At 44.3% G+C, this 17581-nt stretch overlaps 1 protein-coding gene across 3 annotated transcripts; it reads right to left on the reverse strand.

Annotated features, from left to right (window-relative positions):
• Nucleotides 1-3879: 3879 nt before the first annotated feature.
• LOC122915614 (signal-regulatory protein beta-1-like) lies at nucleotides 3880-17116 on the reverse strand. Of its 3 annotated transcripts, none has more exons than XM_044262373.1 (6): nucleotides 16959-17116; nucleotides 14318-14671; nucleotides 8867-9181; nucleotides 5631-5900; nucleotides 4886-4997; nucleotides 3880-4476 (listed from the first exon to the last, which is right to left on the reverse strand). In XM_044262373.1, the coding sequence occupies exons 1-6, from the start codon at nucleotides 17026-17028 to the stop codon at nucleotides 4407-4409; spliced, it is 1191 nt and encodes a 396-aa protein (XP_044118308.1). In that variant the 5' UTR covers nucleotides 17029-17116; the 3' UTR covers nucleotides 3880-4406. The 3 variants fall into 3 exon arrangements, with proteins under 3 accessions (XP_044118308.1, XP_044118307.1, XP_044118309.1); XM_044262372.1 differs by having other exon boundaries at nucleotides 5631-5912; XM_044262374.1 differs by lacking the exons at nucleotides 3880-4476; nucleotides 4886-4997 and adding an exon at nucleotides 5300-5439 and having other exon boundaries at nucleotides 5631-5912.
• Nucleotides 17117-17581: the final 465 nt, after the last annotated feature.

Raw genomic sequence — 17581 nt, forward strand, 5'->3', positions numbered from 1 at the left:
CATGAGAGGGAGAGGGGCAAGCAGATTCCCTGGTGAGTATGGAGCCTGAGGTGGGGCTCAATTCTAGGACACTGAGGTCATGACCTGAGCCAAAGTCATGGTTAATCAGCTGAGCCACCCAGGCATCCCCCAAAATGTAATACTTTTGGCATACCTGGAATGGTGGTTTGAGAGTTGCATCAAGGTTTGGTTGCTTTAGGTTAATCATGTCACCTAATTTCTCCAAGACACTACTTTGCTATTTGTCAACAGGGTCTGGGAAAGAAGGGTTGGACTAGGTATATCAGGTGACATGACCAGCTCAACTTGACCAGGACGTGAAATTGTCAGCATTTCTCAGGTGTTTAACTGCCCACTTGTGAACATTTTTCTTATAGGTCACCCTATTTGCAGGCCTCTCCCCAGTGTCCAGTGAGACTACAGAGAATCACCAGGATAGCCCAGGGTGACAGGGGAGAAGGCGGACATTCTCAGTCCCTGCAGAGATCATATGAATAGGCAAGAGAAAAAATATATACACTCATGCTGTCATGATAGGTGGAAACATTTTGTCCTTCTGCTTCTCTTTCCAAGCCATGCCTACAGAAATACCCCTTTGGTACCAGAGCCAAAGTCTGCATTATGTCCAAGGGCTTTTGGAAGGCAAGAAGGATGAAGAAGGAAAAACTGCCCTAGCCACCAGCTGTCCAGACCCTATGACTCTAAAAATCTCTTTCCAGCTCTGACTGTTCTCCTGAGCTCCAGACCTGAATGTTCATCAGCCTACTCAACATTGGCACTTGGATGATGAACAAACATTGTATGTATCATGTTCAAAACTGAACCCTTAGTTCCCTCCACCAAACCTATTCTTCCCCCTGTTCTCCCCATCTCATCCATTGCTTAGCCTAGCCAGGAAGCCATTCCCAATGACTTCCTCTTCATTACATTCCAACTTCAGTCTTCAAACAGGTACCCTTCACATTAGTCAATTTCCCTTCCTTCCATTGGCACTGCCATAACTCAGCCACCCTCCTTGTCCCCAGTTTACTACAATAACCTTCCAACTGAATTTTCCGATTACTTGCTTTCCTCTAATCTACTTACCTCCCAGGAGTCATGGTGATTTCTAAAAATGTATATCTGATTTTGTAATTTATTCTGTGGATTCAAACTCTTTACTATCTTTCCATCCTTCTTTGAGTGAAATCCAAACTCCCCACCATGGCCAGCAGCCCTCTGTGATTGTCTCCTGCCCATCTCTTCAGCACTGTTCCAGATCTACTATTCTCCAGTGCCAGCCTCAATGGCCCCCTTCCTCTTCCTCGAAGGTTCCAAATTCCATCATACCTTAGGTCTTGGCTCATTGGGATCATGTAACAGGAGTACCTTTCCCCAGGCTCTTGCAGCTTTCAGATAGCAGCTCAAATACTCCCTTTTCAGAAAGGCTTTCTCTACTGTTCTTCCTAGATAGCTGTCATTTAATTCCTGATTCCATGGAACTCTCTCATTGCAATCTGCAGTATCTTGCGTCTTTTATTTTCTTCAGGACACATATCACTTTCTTCTTTCTTCCTCCCTCCCTCGCTGTCTCCTTCCCTCTTTTCTTTCTTTAGTATCTCTCCTCCTCAGATTGTAAACTCCACAAGGGTAAGGACCATCCCTACCAGTGTTTACCAATGTTTCTTTGGTGTCTAAACCATGCCTGTTACAGAGTATAAACTCAGTAATATTTGTGGAATAAATGAAGGCATTAACTTCTTTGCAATGAGCCATTATTTGTGTGGAGGGTTTGGGCTTGATCAGAACACGAGCTTTCTCCTAAAGGGAGGAGGCATCTTTATGTCCAAGCTGGGACTCTTGTGACTGATTCATTTTCCCTCTGGTGTCAAGGTATGGGACACTTTGGGGTAGTCGCTATCATCTTTAGTATGACTTAGGGACTTACAAACTACCTGAAGTTTTTTTGTTTTGTTTTGTTGTTTTACTAAAGTATAGTTGAGCAGATGTTTGGAAAAGACCATTCTGAGGTCTGCGTCATGTATGGGTTGGAGACTCCAGAGTGAGAATCATGAGGAGGCTATTAGTGTGATGGGGGAACATGCTGATCAGGGTCTGAGCAACCATGAAGATGAACAGGAGGGAGCAGCAAAGTCAGGGGACTTGGACACCAAGGATGTCTAGGACACAAAATATGATGTGGCAAGTCCTTGTTATTCTCGCTCAACCCAGAGAGAGTGTCTCTCTAAATTTTCTCCCTAGGCATGGCCTAGGGATGAGGCTGACCTCATCCCTCTCCTGGCCCTGCTTCTGGGGGGAAGCATGGGGGAGGGAGGCCAGGGCAACGCCAGGCTCCCAGCATGGGAGGCTGGGGACGGGAATGTTGAAGTGGAAGCCTCTCTACTGCAAGTAGAAAATGTTGAAGAGGGAATTCATATCTGAGGGGGTAATGGAGGTTGGGCTCAGTACCCCCATCTTTGTAACTACAAAGGTTCAAGGGCACAGTGAGACAAACACAGTAGGATGCCTGTTTCCCTTGGGCATATTTTTCCTTCTACGGAGAACCCTTCTCCAGGACTTGGCCTACACTACCTCCCCCAAATCTTTACCAGGGCTATTTTGGGGCTCAGGACTAATCCTAGATCTACTCCACAACTAGAAAAGTGCATGTGTTCTTCCCTTCTGCTCCCCATTCGGAGGCACAGAGTGGGCTTTCATGTAGAACAAAAGGCCTGAGACATTGGGAAGCAGTAGAATGAGGATGAGTCAAGTTCTCCCCACCTGTCCATAGGCAGTAGGCCATGTGACTCCCTGGAAAGCACTGAGCAGAACTGGGTTTGAATCTGGGGTTTTTTTTTTTTTTGGTTCCATCACTTGTTATCTGAGTGACACTGAGCAGGTTCCTTCAGATTCCTCACCTGTAAAGTGGGGAATGGTGCCCACCTTGTGGGTTTGGTATGAGGATGAAACAAGATACTGCTTGTGAAGTGCTAGACCCGTGGTGATACCCATTAACAATGCGTTCCTTCTAATGTGGATTTGTAAATGTCATCATAGGAAGGGAACTTGGGGATTCCTTAGGGATTGTCCTTCTATTTATTTTTCCTTGGATCTTAAGTATGCAGAATTGTACCTATCACAATTCTTGCTTCAGCACACCCTCATCATTGATCCATGCATGAGCCTCTTTTATTAATCTACTTATCCATCCATCCATTCATCCATCCATGTGTCCATTCATCCATCCATACATCCACCCTTCCTCTTTCCCTCCTTTCCTTCCAATAATCTCCACATCTATCTACCTATTGACATATCTACTTATCAGTCTTATATTGTTATTCTTTCTATTTTTAATTTATAGTGATAAAAACATTCATGAAACCACCACCCAGCATGGCAGCTAGAACCCTGATATTAACTTCCATCTACTTATACATGCCCACCTTTCTCATCCTTTTCCCTTCACCCACCTCAGGCAACCACCATTTAAAATCTTGAGTTCATCCTTTCAGAAAAGATATGGGTTTATCATATTTATATGTATCCCTAGAAACCATTTATTAGCTGTTTTTAGCTTTATGAACATGATATCATGCTGTATGATGGAGGCTTACTCACTCCTAGTATTTTTTTTTTTTGCTAAGATTTATCCATATTATTGTGTATAGCTGTAGTTCACCCATTTTTATTGCTGTATAACATTCCATTCTGGGATTGTACTAAATTATTTGCTCATAACCCTGTGGCTGTGTATTTGGATTTTCTCTCAGGTTTTTCTAATTTGAAACCATGCTACCATGGGTATACTTGAACATATCTCCTGGAGCACATATGAAGAGTTTTTTGGGGTATATATAACTCAAAGGCAGAAATAACAGGTTATGGAGTACATGAATGTTCAAGTTCAGAGTTTCCAAACTGTATTCCGAAGTAGCTGTGCCAAGTTACATACCTATCAGCAACATAAGAAAGAGCCAGTTGCTTCTTTATTTTTCCTATTGGAATAGGGAAAAAATGGCACCTCGGTGTGGTTTTGCTTTGGCTTTTCCTGATTACTGATGAGACTGAACATCTCTTCATATGCTTATTGGCTATAAGAGTTTCTTTTAATCCCATTTTAATGATGGTGCTGTCAAGGTTTCCTGAGAGTTTGGGTGCCCACCATGGGCTTTCCTTGAGGAGTCGGGAGGAGCCTTCAGAATTGCAGGTCTGTGTTCCTCCTTGGGTAGGAGCTTGTTTTGCTCTGCTGAGTTTCTTGCTCAGGGTCATGAACTTCATGTCCAGAGTCCCCAGAGAAGCTTCTTTTCTTTCATACGATGTGAGAGCCTACCTCTCCCGACTAACCCTCAAGGTCCAGGTTCTCACTTTCTCTGGGGGCTTCAGGAAACAGCGAGGGACAGCCAGTGCAGAAAGTCTCAGAAGGCTCACGAGGCAGGAGAAGCTTTGGGAGTCGCTGCAGACTTCATGGCCAGGGCCTCTCTTGAATCAGTCCTCCTATATAAAACAGGAGGGGACTGAGGGTTCTGTGCCCCTGAGGAGGGCCTTGTGGTGCCTTTGACCTGCAGGGGAAGCAGGAACCTGGGGCAAAGCCCTTGTTCTCAGACTTCTCCTCACAGACCACCTCAAGAGTGCTATCTCCATATTAACTTTCCCCCCTTCTGTGCTCCCCCTGACTAAACCAGGGAGCCTGCATCTTTGTATATCTTCATACTGGAGCTGTGAGGGGCAGAGGGGAAGCCTGAAGAGATTGGGGTCTGGATTTTAGGGGCCCTTTGGTTTCCACATGCCTTCAAGGTTGGTGGGAAATGGGAGTGAAGCATGGCTTCTCCTCATAGTGCCCCCTGTTGGCCTGGAGTCTCCCCGCCCCTGGGGAAGCCCAACCCCTCTCTGAGGTCCCCCTTACTGGGAAGGGAATCTTCTCTTGAGGACATAGATGATGCAAAGTGCCATCAGGGGAAACAACTTCCAGCCAAGCAGGATGAGGGTTCCAGAGAAGGAGCTGGATGCCCTGGCATCTGGAAAGATAATTAGGATGGACATGGCTTCCATTTCCCACCACTCAGCCCCAAGGCAGGCCCAGCCTCCCTCCTGACTCAGGTACCAAGACTAAGCTTGGACTGAGAGGGAATCCCCTCACCTCTCTAAGCCTCAGTTTCCTTATCTTTAAAATGGGGATGATAACGTATACCTTAGAACATTTCTGTATCACATGAGAATACCCCAATGGCATACCTAATGGGTACTCAGTAACTGTTGAATCTGTGGGGTTTTGGGGGTGGGTGGGTGGGGGATCATAGCTCATACAAACTTAGTTATTCGCTGGAAGAGCTGGTAGCGTGGGTGCGTGGTCTGGATCCCGCTGTGTGACAGAAGCGGTACTTCCTGCCCTTTGGTCCCTAAGGCAGCACACTCCGCAGAGGTGGCTCTAATTGCTGTCCCGTTTTATAGAAGAAGGAACTGAGGTACAGAAAGGGGAAGTGACTTCCTCAGGGTCACACATGACAAACATGGCAGAGCCAACATGTGAACCTGGCCTGTCTGTGTCCAGGTCTGAACCTTTACTGGCTTCCCCCCACCGGTTATTACCCCCTCCACGTCCACCCCACTCCCCCGGTCACCCAAACATGCTGACTCTTCTCTGAACTCACTCAGTGGTATGCTGGCCGGGATCAGTGGCTGGGCCTCTTGCTCCACTTGGCAGGTGAACGGTGCTCTGTCCTCTGAGATGTAAACCAGGATACGACTGTCTTGGTTGAATGTGCCATCGGGGTCCTTGGTAGGGGCGGAAGTCTCATAGGCCTTAATACTTCTGTTCATCTCCAGCCAGGTGATTTGTATGACTTCAGGGTAGAACCTTTGCACATGGCAGATGAGGATGGCCAGCTGGAGGCTTGGGACCCGGTGGACGGATATGGTCACTGTGGGTATAACTGAAACAATAGCCCTTCCTTCGTTCCTTCCTTCCCTCCAGCAAAAGATGCTCAAGGAGCCTCCTTACCTTCCTAGGCCCTGCCCTTGGTTCTGGGGTAGAGCAGTGAGCATGACAGACAGAGTCCCTGCCTAACAGAGCTCCTGTTCTGGCAGGGAGGATAGGGCAGAAGAAGAGCAGTCACGTGATCCTCATAGGGGTTCTGAGAACCTACACGGGGGCAACTGACCTGGTCTGGAGTTGGGGCAGGTTAGGGAAGAGTTTCTGGAAGAAGTGACCTTTCAGCAGAAGTATGACACATGAATAGCAGTTAACTATGTGTGGCGGATTGTATTTTCTAAAAATGACCACGGCAAGTTCCCAGATGTCTTCCAGAGCCTTGCCTCTCCCCACCAGAAGGGGAGTGGACTTCTCTGGAACCTGGTTGGGACTTTGTGACTGCCTGGTGAAGAGAGTACAGCAGAGGTGACATTGTACCTTCTAAAGGTTGGTCATCAAAGTTCATGAGACTTCCCCTTGGGATATTCACTTTTGGAACATAGCCACCAATCTACAAGGATGCTCAGACTAGCTTGTGGGGAAGGATGATCAGGAGAGGCTGATGTCAAGAAGAACTGAAGCCCCAAGCCCATAGCCAGCACCAATGACCAGACATGTTAGTGAGGCAGCTTTGTGATAACCTCAGCCCTGGAGTCCTTCAGGTGAGGTCTCAGACATCATGGGGCCAAGACAGGCCATCCCTGCCAGGCCATCTCCAAATTCCTGCCCCACAGAATATGTAAGCATAATAATTTGGGAGATTTGGAGTAAGTTTAGAGCATTGGAATATGTTTGGGAAAATTTATTATGCAGTCCTGGTCACTGGAACACTAAGCAAAGGGGTTGGTGGAGGGCCAGAGGAAGGAAGGCTTTGGGAGAGGCCAGGTAGGTGTGGGGAAGGGTGTCTCAGGCAGAAGAAAGGGCATGGGTAGAGGTCCTGAGGTGAAGCCTAGCGTATCCTAGGACAGAAAGATGATCAGAGTGAGTGGGGGGGAGCATGGGCAAGATGAAGCCAAATTCACAGCCAGTGGCCATGAAGACTGTATTTATGGTGCTACACTTATTCCTGGGGGCACATAAGGACATCCTAAGGAATCCATACATTGGTAGTTTAATACAGTCAATTTCCAGATCCCGAACCCTCATATGATTCTTTCCTGAAACTTATCTGCCTGAAGATGCCTACTCCTTCCTCCTGCTCCTCAGTCCTTCTCCCAACCTTATAGAGGGAAGATCTTCCTCCCACACACCCCGAATCTAGTTATGGTGCAGTGCCCTTGGTGTAAAGACTCTGCAGCACAAAATAAAAGGACAGTTCAAAATTGGATTACATTTTAATGGCTATTTTGATAATTATTTATCAGAATTTTTCAGATATTTAGATTATTTTGATCAATTGTGTAATTCAATCCAAATGAATTTTTATTTTTAACACTTAGATCCTATGGTTATAACCAAAAGTTTTAAAAATTCAATTTATGTGTATAGAATATTATATATGTTATATATAATATAAAATTCAATGCATATATATTTACTACAGTTCTCTGTTTTCTCATAGTTCTCTATGAATGTGTGATGATGTGGTCAGTAAGGGCTTTCTTAAGATTTTATTTATTTATTTGACAGACAGAGATCACAAGAAGGCAGAGAGGCAGTCAGAGAGAGAGGAAGGGAAGCAGGCTCCCCTCTGAGCAGAGAGCCCGATGCAGGGCTTGATCCCAGGACCCCGGGATCATGACCTGAGCTGAAGGCAGAGGCTTTAACACACTGAGCCACCCAAGCACCCCAGGATTTTCAAATATAAAATAAATTTACAGTAGGATAAATTTCTCCCCAGGAAATTAGAATGGAAATACAAATTTAAGAGGAAAAAGGAATGTTATAAAATTTCTGTTAATTTAAGAAGAGCTTATTTATGTCTGTTGTAATGGATGATGGTGGTATCAAATCAGTATGACCTTATTTTTCCTTTGAACATTTCAGAGAGATGTAACATTTGTTATGTTCCCGGGGTTCTGGCCTGTGCAACCATTAAAGTCTGTGATGAGCAATTCTGGATGTTAACTTTTAAATACATGAGGAGCCCCATAGTTCTTCACAATTATCTCAGGGATTTATGAACAAAAATGTTTGAAGATTGATGTTGAATTCCCTGATAAGGATTTTTTTTTTTTTTTTAAGAGCAGCAGTAAGCCACTGAAAGGTTTTTAAAGAAAGGAGATGGAGCTCCGTGTTGGGCTCCATTCTCAGTGGGGAGTCTGTTTGGGATCTCCCTCTCCCTCTGCTCCTCCTCCCTGCACTCTCTCTCTCAAATAAATAAATATTTAAAAAATTGGAACTGTATAGTTAGTTTTCTTTAAAAATATTTTATTTATTTATTTGACAGAGAGATCACAAGTAGGCAGAGAGGCAGTTAGAGAAAGAGGGGGAAGCAGGCTCCCCGCTGAGCAGAGAGCCTGATGCGGGACTTGATCCCAGGACCCTGAGATCATGACCTGAGCCAAAGGCAGAGGCTTAACCCACTGAGCCGCTAGAACTGTATATTTTTTGCATCTTGTTGATGGGGTTCATGTGACTGAGCTCAGTGGAGCACAACTAGGTCTGTTCTGTTTACCACGGAATCCCCAGCACCTAGAATAATGCTGCCACATATGAATTGCTCAATAAACACTTGTTGAATGAATGAATGAACTTCTATCTCCCAAATACAAGAGAGCAAAGGGAACTCTGAATGCCAAGGACCCGATTATGGCATCTTGTAAGAAGAGGATGGTCGGATAAGATAGGGAACTTTGTACCCATCTCACAGGGGATTTAAGGAAGAATAAATGGGAGGAGGCAGGTGAAGTCCTCCAATTAGGGAAACAGTGGTGGTCACCAAGTGTTGGCCACTTGGCTGGGGAGGGCCCTTACCTTGGAGGAATCTGGAGATGTTCACGTGCCTACTGAGGGGACTCTGCAATGTACTGTGAGTCACTTGGCAGGTGACCTGGGAGTGGAGTAAGGATAAGTCAAGGGTCACCAGCACTGTGCTGAAGATGGTGTAGGATTCGGCATCTCTAGGCAGGAAGACGAGGGTCTGAAAGGCTGGAAGCTCCACATCCTTTTCAAACCATTTCAGCTGTATGTTTTTGGGAAAGAAGCCAGTTGATGTGCAGGTGAGATTCATTATCTGGCCTGGGCTGGCCCTGCTGGCGGGGCCATAAATCTCTGGAAGAGAGGGCTTAGCTTTGGCCAAAGTGAAGTTGAGAGAGAAGAGAGAAAAATGAAGATGACAAGTTAATTTCCAGTGTGATATCTACCCTTATGGTTCCCCCAGCTAGACTTACTCAATCTCTCATCTCCAGTATTCTCCTCCATGTAATTTTTATTTTGACCCTTCTTACCGTAACAACTTGCCAATTGGCCTCATGGACTGCTTCTCAGCACTTGCCATCGGCACTCGACACCAGACCATTGTGATAATGTTAAAATATAGATTGGAATTTGTCATTCTCCTTCCCTCTATTCCCTCCTTCCTGAAATACATTGTTTAAAAAGTCATATAACTTATGGAACTAAAAACACCACATCCCTTGCTTCCTCTCCTAGGAAAAAATTATGGACCAACCACGTTTAATTATTTTAGCTGATTCATTGGACATTTCTCGTCATGTTTCTATCTTCTTTTTTCTTTCCCCTCTCTCTCTCTCTCTCTTTCTTTCTTTCTTTTTTTTTTTTTTTGAGAGTGCATGAGCATGAGCAGGGAGGGACAGAGGGAGAAGGAGAGAATCTTTTTTTTTACTTTATTTATTTATTTTCAGAAAAACATTATTCATTATTTTTTCACCACACCCAGTGCTCCATGCAATCTGTGCCCTCTATAATACCCACCACCTGGTACCCCAACCTCCCACCCCCCCGCCACTTCAAACCCCTCAGACTGTTTTTCAGAGTCCATAGTCTCTTAAGCAGGCTCCAAACTCAGCGTGGAGCCCAACATGGGGTTTGATCCCACAACTCTGAGATCATGACCTGAGCTGAAATCAAGAACTGGACACTTAACCAACTGAGTTACAGGTGCCCCCCTCTCTGTGTTTCTAAATAAGGTGCCTATATAATTATCTCCTTTTTTTTCAGTTTTATGTATTTTGAATAGACCTACTACTATGGAAGATGATGGCTTAACTCTTATCTTCCTTCACATGCCATTAATACTTCCTTTCCTTACATCTTCTTATCATAGACACATCAGAGTCCTTTATTTTTTTAGTAGTCAGCATTTATATTATAATGACCAACGAAACATTTTTTTACAACTGGGCAATGCAATATATCATGCTTACATTTCCTTTCTTTGTACACTTTTTGTTTTCCCAGTTTTTAATTCCCCCCCTCTCTTTTTTAAAGTTTTTATTTATTTAAGTAATTTCCATACCCAATGTGGCTTGAACTCATGACCCTGAGATCAAGAGTCACATGCTCTTTTGACTGAGCCAGCTGGGTGCCCCTAATTGCCTTATTCTTTTTATTTGCTTAGTTTTTATGAACCTAGGACAAATTCACTCCTAAACTTTCTGCCAATGGGTATAACTCCTCCCAGACTGCTGGATACTGCTAAGTACTGTAGTGACTTCAATTTAGGGTACCTGAACCCCCTGGGAATGCAGAGAGACTTTTCTGGAAGTATACAGGCTTGGGTTAAGACAAACCCTTTATAACACACCTTAAAAATACGGAATACACAGGTGCCTGAGTGGCTCAGTCAGTTAAGCCTCCAGCTCTTGATTATGGCTCAGTTCGTGATCTCAGGGTGATGAGATCAAGTCCCAGGTCCGGGCTCCATGCTGGGCATGGATCCTGCTTAACACTCTCTCATCCTTCCCCTCACCCTCCCCTGCTGCTCACACCTCTTTGCTCTCTCTCTCAAAAGAAAAATACAAAATACTCATCCTGGGACTTTGGCAATTATCAACAAATGTTTCACTTATAGGTCTACCATCCACTGTGTTAATTTAAAGCAAAACTAGACACTGTCATTTCATTCACAACCACCTCAGCATGTATATGTTAAGAATTAAGAAGTAACTATAATCCTCTGTGCTTTTATTCCTCTTTCAAAATAAGATAACCAAATGTGGACATGCTTGTATTTCCCGCTCTTCTTTAACATAAAAGACTGTCTGCTCCACCCACTCTTTCTCAGGCTACTTTTCTTGTTTAATGATATCCTGTGGGTCATGCTGAAGCCAAGTGCTGACTTCTTCTCGTGCATTTTTAAAGTTACAGCACTCCATTGTGTGATTCTACCATAATTTATTTAACCTCTGTCTTTTATTCTTACACATAGTGTTGTAATCAAGAGCCTAATCATAAATCATTTTACATTTGTGTCAGTATGTCTTTAGGATAAGTTTCTAGAAGTGAGATTGTTAGGTCACAGGGTAATGTATATATGTCTATGTAATAGGTAATTTGGCTAAATATTGTTAAATCCACTTCCTTACGACTTCCATGATTTTGAATTTCTACATACAAAATATGGAAGTATCAATTTCTCCACAGCTCCTCCAACAGAGAGTGTTGTCAAACTTTTGGATTTTTGGCCAAGCAGATAGGTGAGAGGTTGTGTCCCAGTGTAGTTTTAAACTGCATATCCTTTCATGTGAGTGTGACTGAACACACTCATATATATAGAAGATGTTTCTATTTCACTTTCTATAAATTGCCTCTCATATTTATTGCCCATAATTCTATAAAATTGCTTGTAAAATTTTAGAAGCTCTCGGGGCTCCTGTGTGGCTCAGTGGCTCTCTGCTGGGCAGGGAGTCTGTCTCCCCTTCTCTCTCTGCCTCCCTCTCTACCTGCTTATGATCTCTGTCTGTCAAATAAATAAATAAAATCTTTAAAGATTTTATTTATTTATTTATTTGACAGACAGAGATCACAGGTAGGCAGAGAGAGAGAGAGAGAGAGAGAGGAGGAAGCAGGTTCCCTGCTGAGCAGAGAGCCCGATGTGGGGCTCTATCCCAGGACCCTGGGACCATGACCTGAGCCGAAGGCAGAGGCTTTAACCCACTGAGCCACCCAGGTGCCCCCAATAAATAAAATCTTTAAAAAAATTTTAGAAGCTCTCTTTATATGTTAGGGGTGAATCTTTGTATTATAAGTCACAAAATAGTGTATGCACACACACTTCCATACACAAGTTTCTTTTTGTACAATATGATCAAATTGTCATTTTTTTTCTCTTTTTGTTTCTGCATTTTGAATTATAGTTGGGAAGGTTTTCCCCACTTCTGGATTATAAAAGAATCCAGACATGATTGCTTCTCATACTTGCACAGTTTCATTATTTAAATATCTGATCCATGTGGGATTACTTTTGGCTTGTGGTGGGAGGAGTGGTTCTGGATTTTTTATTCTGTTCCATTGGTTTGTTTACTAATGTTCCAATCGATCCTCCACTATTGTTGAAGACTTCTTTCTCCATGAGATTGCCTTTAGTTTTTTTTTTTTTTTTAAGAAATCAATTGACTGCATGCATGGTATTGTTTCTGGAATCCATTATTTTTCATTGATATATTTGTCTATCTTTTGTTTAAGTTTATTTATTTTTAGTAATCTCTATACCCAATGTGGGGCTCAAACTCATGACCCCAAGATCAAGAGTTGCAAAGCTCCTCTGACTGAGCCAGCCAGGCTCCCCATCTACTAGTTTATCATGATGCCAATACTACACTGTATGATTTTTGTAGCTTTATAATAATTCTATGTTTATGAGGGATATTAGTCTCAAGTTTTCTTTATCTGGTTTTAGTAGCACAGTAATGCTGGTTTTAAGGATTGATTGGGAAGCATCGCTCCAATTTTCTGGAACAATTTGTGTAGAATTGTTAGCATTTCTTTCTTCAGTGATTGGTAGAGTTCTCAGTGAAGTCATCTGAGCCTGGACTATTGTTTGTGGGAGGCTTTTTAAACTACCAAATTCAATTTCTTTAATAAATATAGAAATAATCAGGCTATTGACATTTGGAGTGAACTTTGGTAGCCCATGCCTTCCAAGGAATTTGTGCATTTCCTCTAAGTTGTTGAGTTTATAGGTATAAAATTTTTCACAAATTTTCCTTATAATCTTTTTAATATCTGTGGGAAATGTGGGGATGTTACCTCTCTCATCCTTTTTTTTTTAAGTCTGTTTATTTATTTATTTATTTATTTATTTATTTATAATCTCTGCACATCCAAGGTGCGGCTCAAACTCATGACCCTGAACTCAGTAGTCACATGCTCTTCCAAATGAGCCCGCCTAGTGCCCCATCTCTCAGTTTTGATATTGGTAATTTGTGCACTCTTTCTTTTTTCTTGACTGACTGCGATCCCACAATTCTATATATTATTCTGTGCTCACCATGATAACTGTAGTTACAATCTGTCAGCTTGGTAGTTATAAGCTGTGAATTTTCCTTTGTTTGGTGTTGGATATTTTGTAATCCTCTAAATATACTTGAACTTGTTTTGGGACCTGGTTAAATTACCTGGAAACAGTTTGATGGTTCTGCCTCAGTAAGAGGTAAAAAAGAAAAAAAGGGGCTCCTGGGTGGCTCAGTCGGTTAAGCGGCTGCCTTCAGTTCAGGTTGTGATCCCAGGGTCCTGGGATCGAGCCCCGCATCAGGCTCCCTGCTCGGCAGGAAGCCTGCTTCTCCTTTCCCTCTGCTTGCTGCTCTGTCTACTAGCTCTCTCAAATAAATAAATAAAATCTTTTTTTAAATTGTTATAAAAGAAAAAAAATATTAGCCCTCGACCAAATGATGCTCCGGTCCTGCATCGCAAAGCTTAAATACAACACATGAAAACATCAAACTGTTTCCAGTTCACTATATCATCATAGTGATGATATACGCTAACACAATAATTATGTTATAGGTGCTCTTCTAAGTGTTTCACATTTATAAACTCATTTACGTTTGTACTCCTCATAACAAGTCTACGAGGTGAGTACTATTATTATCCCTTCCTCACAGATGAGAAAATGGAGGCACTGAGAATTTAAGAAAGTCGCTAAAGCCACACAGCTTGAAAATGGCAGAATTAGAAGTGGAATCCAGGCCATTTGGTCCTGGTATCTGCAATTTTACTCACTCTGCTTTCTGACCTATTTTGTGGCCTTTGAAAATGTAAGATTCTAAAGGGTAGGACTTTATTGCTAGGAGCCCTGGGATCAAGTTTCACCCTGCTTCCATGCTATGATTTCTCACTATCCCCATCTTCTATCCTCAACTTTAACATAAGCGCTGACAAAGAGGGAGCCTTGGGCTGAGAGCCTAAAGCTTGTGATCTGTCTTTAGAACAATCAGGCTGGGTTTTTCAGGGATCTGGACTTACCATATACAAACATTCTGGTGCCTGGTCCAGACTTAAACTCCACATCAGGGGTCCCTTTCTGGAACTTCACACAGTAGTAGGTTCCGGAGTCTGCTGGGGTGACGTTACTGATGCGGATGGTTAGGTCCATGTTGTTTCTTCTTGTGGCGTCAGAAACATTTGTTACTCGGGGGAAGTGGCCTCCTTTGAAACTGAAGATTAACTCCCGGCCTGGCCCTGTCCCCCTGAACCACTGAACAGGCCCTGTGGGGAGCAGGGAGGTCAGGGTGCAGCGCAGAATGGCTGTCTGTCCGGCTGCGACAGACACTGACTTGTCGGGCTGGATCACCTGTAGCCCCACCTCACCGGCCACACCTGGAAGGAAATACAAGTGAGCTCCACATGTCCCCTGTCTGGCCCAGGGGGCTTCTCTTATGGCTTTGTCATGAGACTGAATCTAAAAACCACGGAAAAACACTCAGGGGACTGTGCCCGAAGGACCCGGAGTGTGTGGACCTGGAGTCAGGCTGATGTGGGCTCAAAGCCCGACTCTAGCTCAGACAAGCCTGCTGCTGTTTGGGCCAAGCCCCTCCCTCCACTTTTGGTGGTTTCCTCAGTCAAGCAGGATGGATCAAGCCTTTCTCCATCAGTGTTGCCAATTTTCAAGGAAGACATGGGTTGTCAAGGACATGAGTGAGTGCAGTAATGGCCAGAATCAGCAGGACCATTCTGAGGTGTTTGCATTTGCATTCACTAAACACTGCAAAGATTCGACAGTGAGTTTCTATAGATGCTTCTGGGTACCAGACATCACTCTGAGCTCTTCGATACATTAACTGAGTCATTCAATTCCCACCATTACTCTGTGAGAACGGCATTATTATTATTCATCCCTGTTCCCAGACAAGAAAATGAGACGCAGAGAAATTCACAACTTGTTCCAAGCCAAATAAAGTATAAGAGATGAACTTGGATTTGAACTCTGGATTTTCAAAAAATATCTGTGCTTTTAACCACTTTCCTGGACAGCCTCTGTCCAGGATGTCAACTGAGATGTCAACTCGCTGGGAAGGAGAGGGGGCACTTCATCTGTCTGTGGATCCAGGGTCAGCTCTGGGAGAAGGGAGCAGACAGGCAGGGCTAATTCCCAATCAAGAATAAATAAATTAAAAAAAAACCCAGATAAGTCAAAAAATGGGCAGAAGACATGAAAAGATACTTCTCCAAAGAAGACATACAAATGGCCAACAGACACATGAAAAAGTGCTCATCATCATCAGCCAACAGGGAAATTAAAATCAAAATCACACTGCGATACCACCTTACACCAGTTAGAATGGCAAAAATTAACAAGGCGAGAAATAACAAGTGTTGGAGAGGATGTGGAGAAAGGGGAACCCTCTTACACTGTTGGTGGGAATGCAAGTTGGTGCAGCCACTTTGGAAAACAGTGTGGAGATTCCTTAAGAAATTAAAAATAGAGCTACCCTCTGACTCTGTAATTGCACTACTGGGTATTTACCTCAAAGATACAGATGTAGTGAAAAGAAGGGCCATCTGTACCCCAATGTTCATAGCAGCATTGGCCATAATCGCCAAATTGTGGAAAGAGCCGAAATGCCCTTCAATAGAAGAATGGATAAAGAAGATGTGGTCCATATATATAATGGAATATTACTCAACCATCAGAAAGGATGAACACCCAACTTTTGTATCAATACAGATGGGACGGGAGGAGATTATGTTGAGTGAAATAAGTCAAACAGAGAAAGACAGTTGTCATATGGTTTCACTTATTTGTGGAACGTAAGGAATAACATGGAGGACATTAAGAGACATTAAGAAAAATGAAAGAGGAGACATCAGATGGGGAGACAAACCATGAGAGACTGTGGACTCCGGGAATCAAACGGAGAGTTTTAGAGGGGAGGAGGGTATGGGGACGGGTAAGCCCAGTGATGGGTATTAAGGAGGGCACGGATAGCATGGAGCACTGAGTGTTAGATGCAAACAATGAATCATGGAACACTCCATCAAAACTAATGATGTACTGTGACTAACGTAACACAATAATAATAAAAAAAGAATATAATTTTAGAATGCTGAGATTTTGTGGGACTTAATAGTCTACAAAGCACCACTTATCAGTTTTCTAATCTCTCTGCATGGCAGGTGGAGTACTTGCGATCTATCTACCTATCGAGATCTCCAGCTGAATTAGGGCGGCTCTGACTCCCAGACTCTAGGGTTTTCAGCAGGAGTCCGATACTGCACCCCTACCTCCTCCCAGAGGGTGAGCACAGGTCCTGCAGGTCAAACCACAGGGAATCACGGAGGCTTCACAGGGTGACAGGAGGGGGGGAAGTGAGGCGGGACTGGGAACCTCCAGCACTGAGAAACTCCTGGTGGGGTGAATCCTGTCTGGACCTGAGTGGGAGAGGAAAGGAGCCCTCGGAGGAATAAGCTCTGGGAGCATTCATTTGGGAGGGCCTTGTTGTAAAAGAAAACATTTAGAGAAGTGTCTTCAAAATGAAGCCGTAGTGAAGAAAGAGAACTTCGAAATGAGATCCCTCCTCTCTACTGCCAGTGGGGAAGCCTTGCCCCTGGGCCACACTCAGGTGAGTTTCTTGCACGGGGCTCCCCAAGGGAGGGCGACACTCACCTGTGAGGCCCAGCAGCAGAGGCAGCAGCAGGGATGGCCCAGGTAGGGGTGGGCAGGCAGATGCGGGCATCCTGGTGGCCCGGAGCCCCACTCTGGGTGAATGTTGCCCGGCAGAGGCCTCGGGACTCTGCTCTGCGGCAATGAGAGGGGAAGTCTCATGTCCCTCACATAAGAGGAAGTGACTGTGATGGGTGGAACGAGCTATGGGGTTTTCACAGTTTCTGCTTCTAGATTGTGAAATAGGAATCAGAACCAGCTGGGAAATTACCAACAGAAGGCTCCCAAGGTGATTGGAGAGTTGTGGCAGGCCCCCTTAGGGCCAGGGCTATGTCCCCAGGCCCCTTGGCTCCAGGTCTGAGGCCCCGCTGTCCCTTTCTCACTCCAGAGCACAAAGGTACATAGCCCATCAGAGTGGAGAGTGTGTTCCATCTTTGGGAACCGTGCAACACCCTGGGCTCAATGAACCGCCAGCTGTCCAGGAGGAAGGCTCCTGGGAATACAGCCTCCAGGGAGAGGGAGCCCTGTTTTCCCCATTTTGGAGGGATCAGTGGTAAACATGAGCCCCTGGGCGCCCATGGGCACCCCTGGGTTTGAGGGTACACTTGCAGGGGAAGGGGCTTCCG

This window comes from Neovison vison, chromosome 8, assembly GCF_020171115.1.
Source record: "Neovison vison isolate M4711 chromosome 8, ASM_NN_V1, whole genome shotgun sequence".
In the NCBI taxonomy this organism is placed as follows: domain Eukaryota; kingdom Metazoa; phylum Chordata; class Mammalia; order Carnivora; family Mustelidae; genus Neogale; species Neogale vison.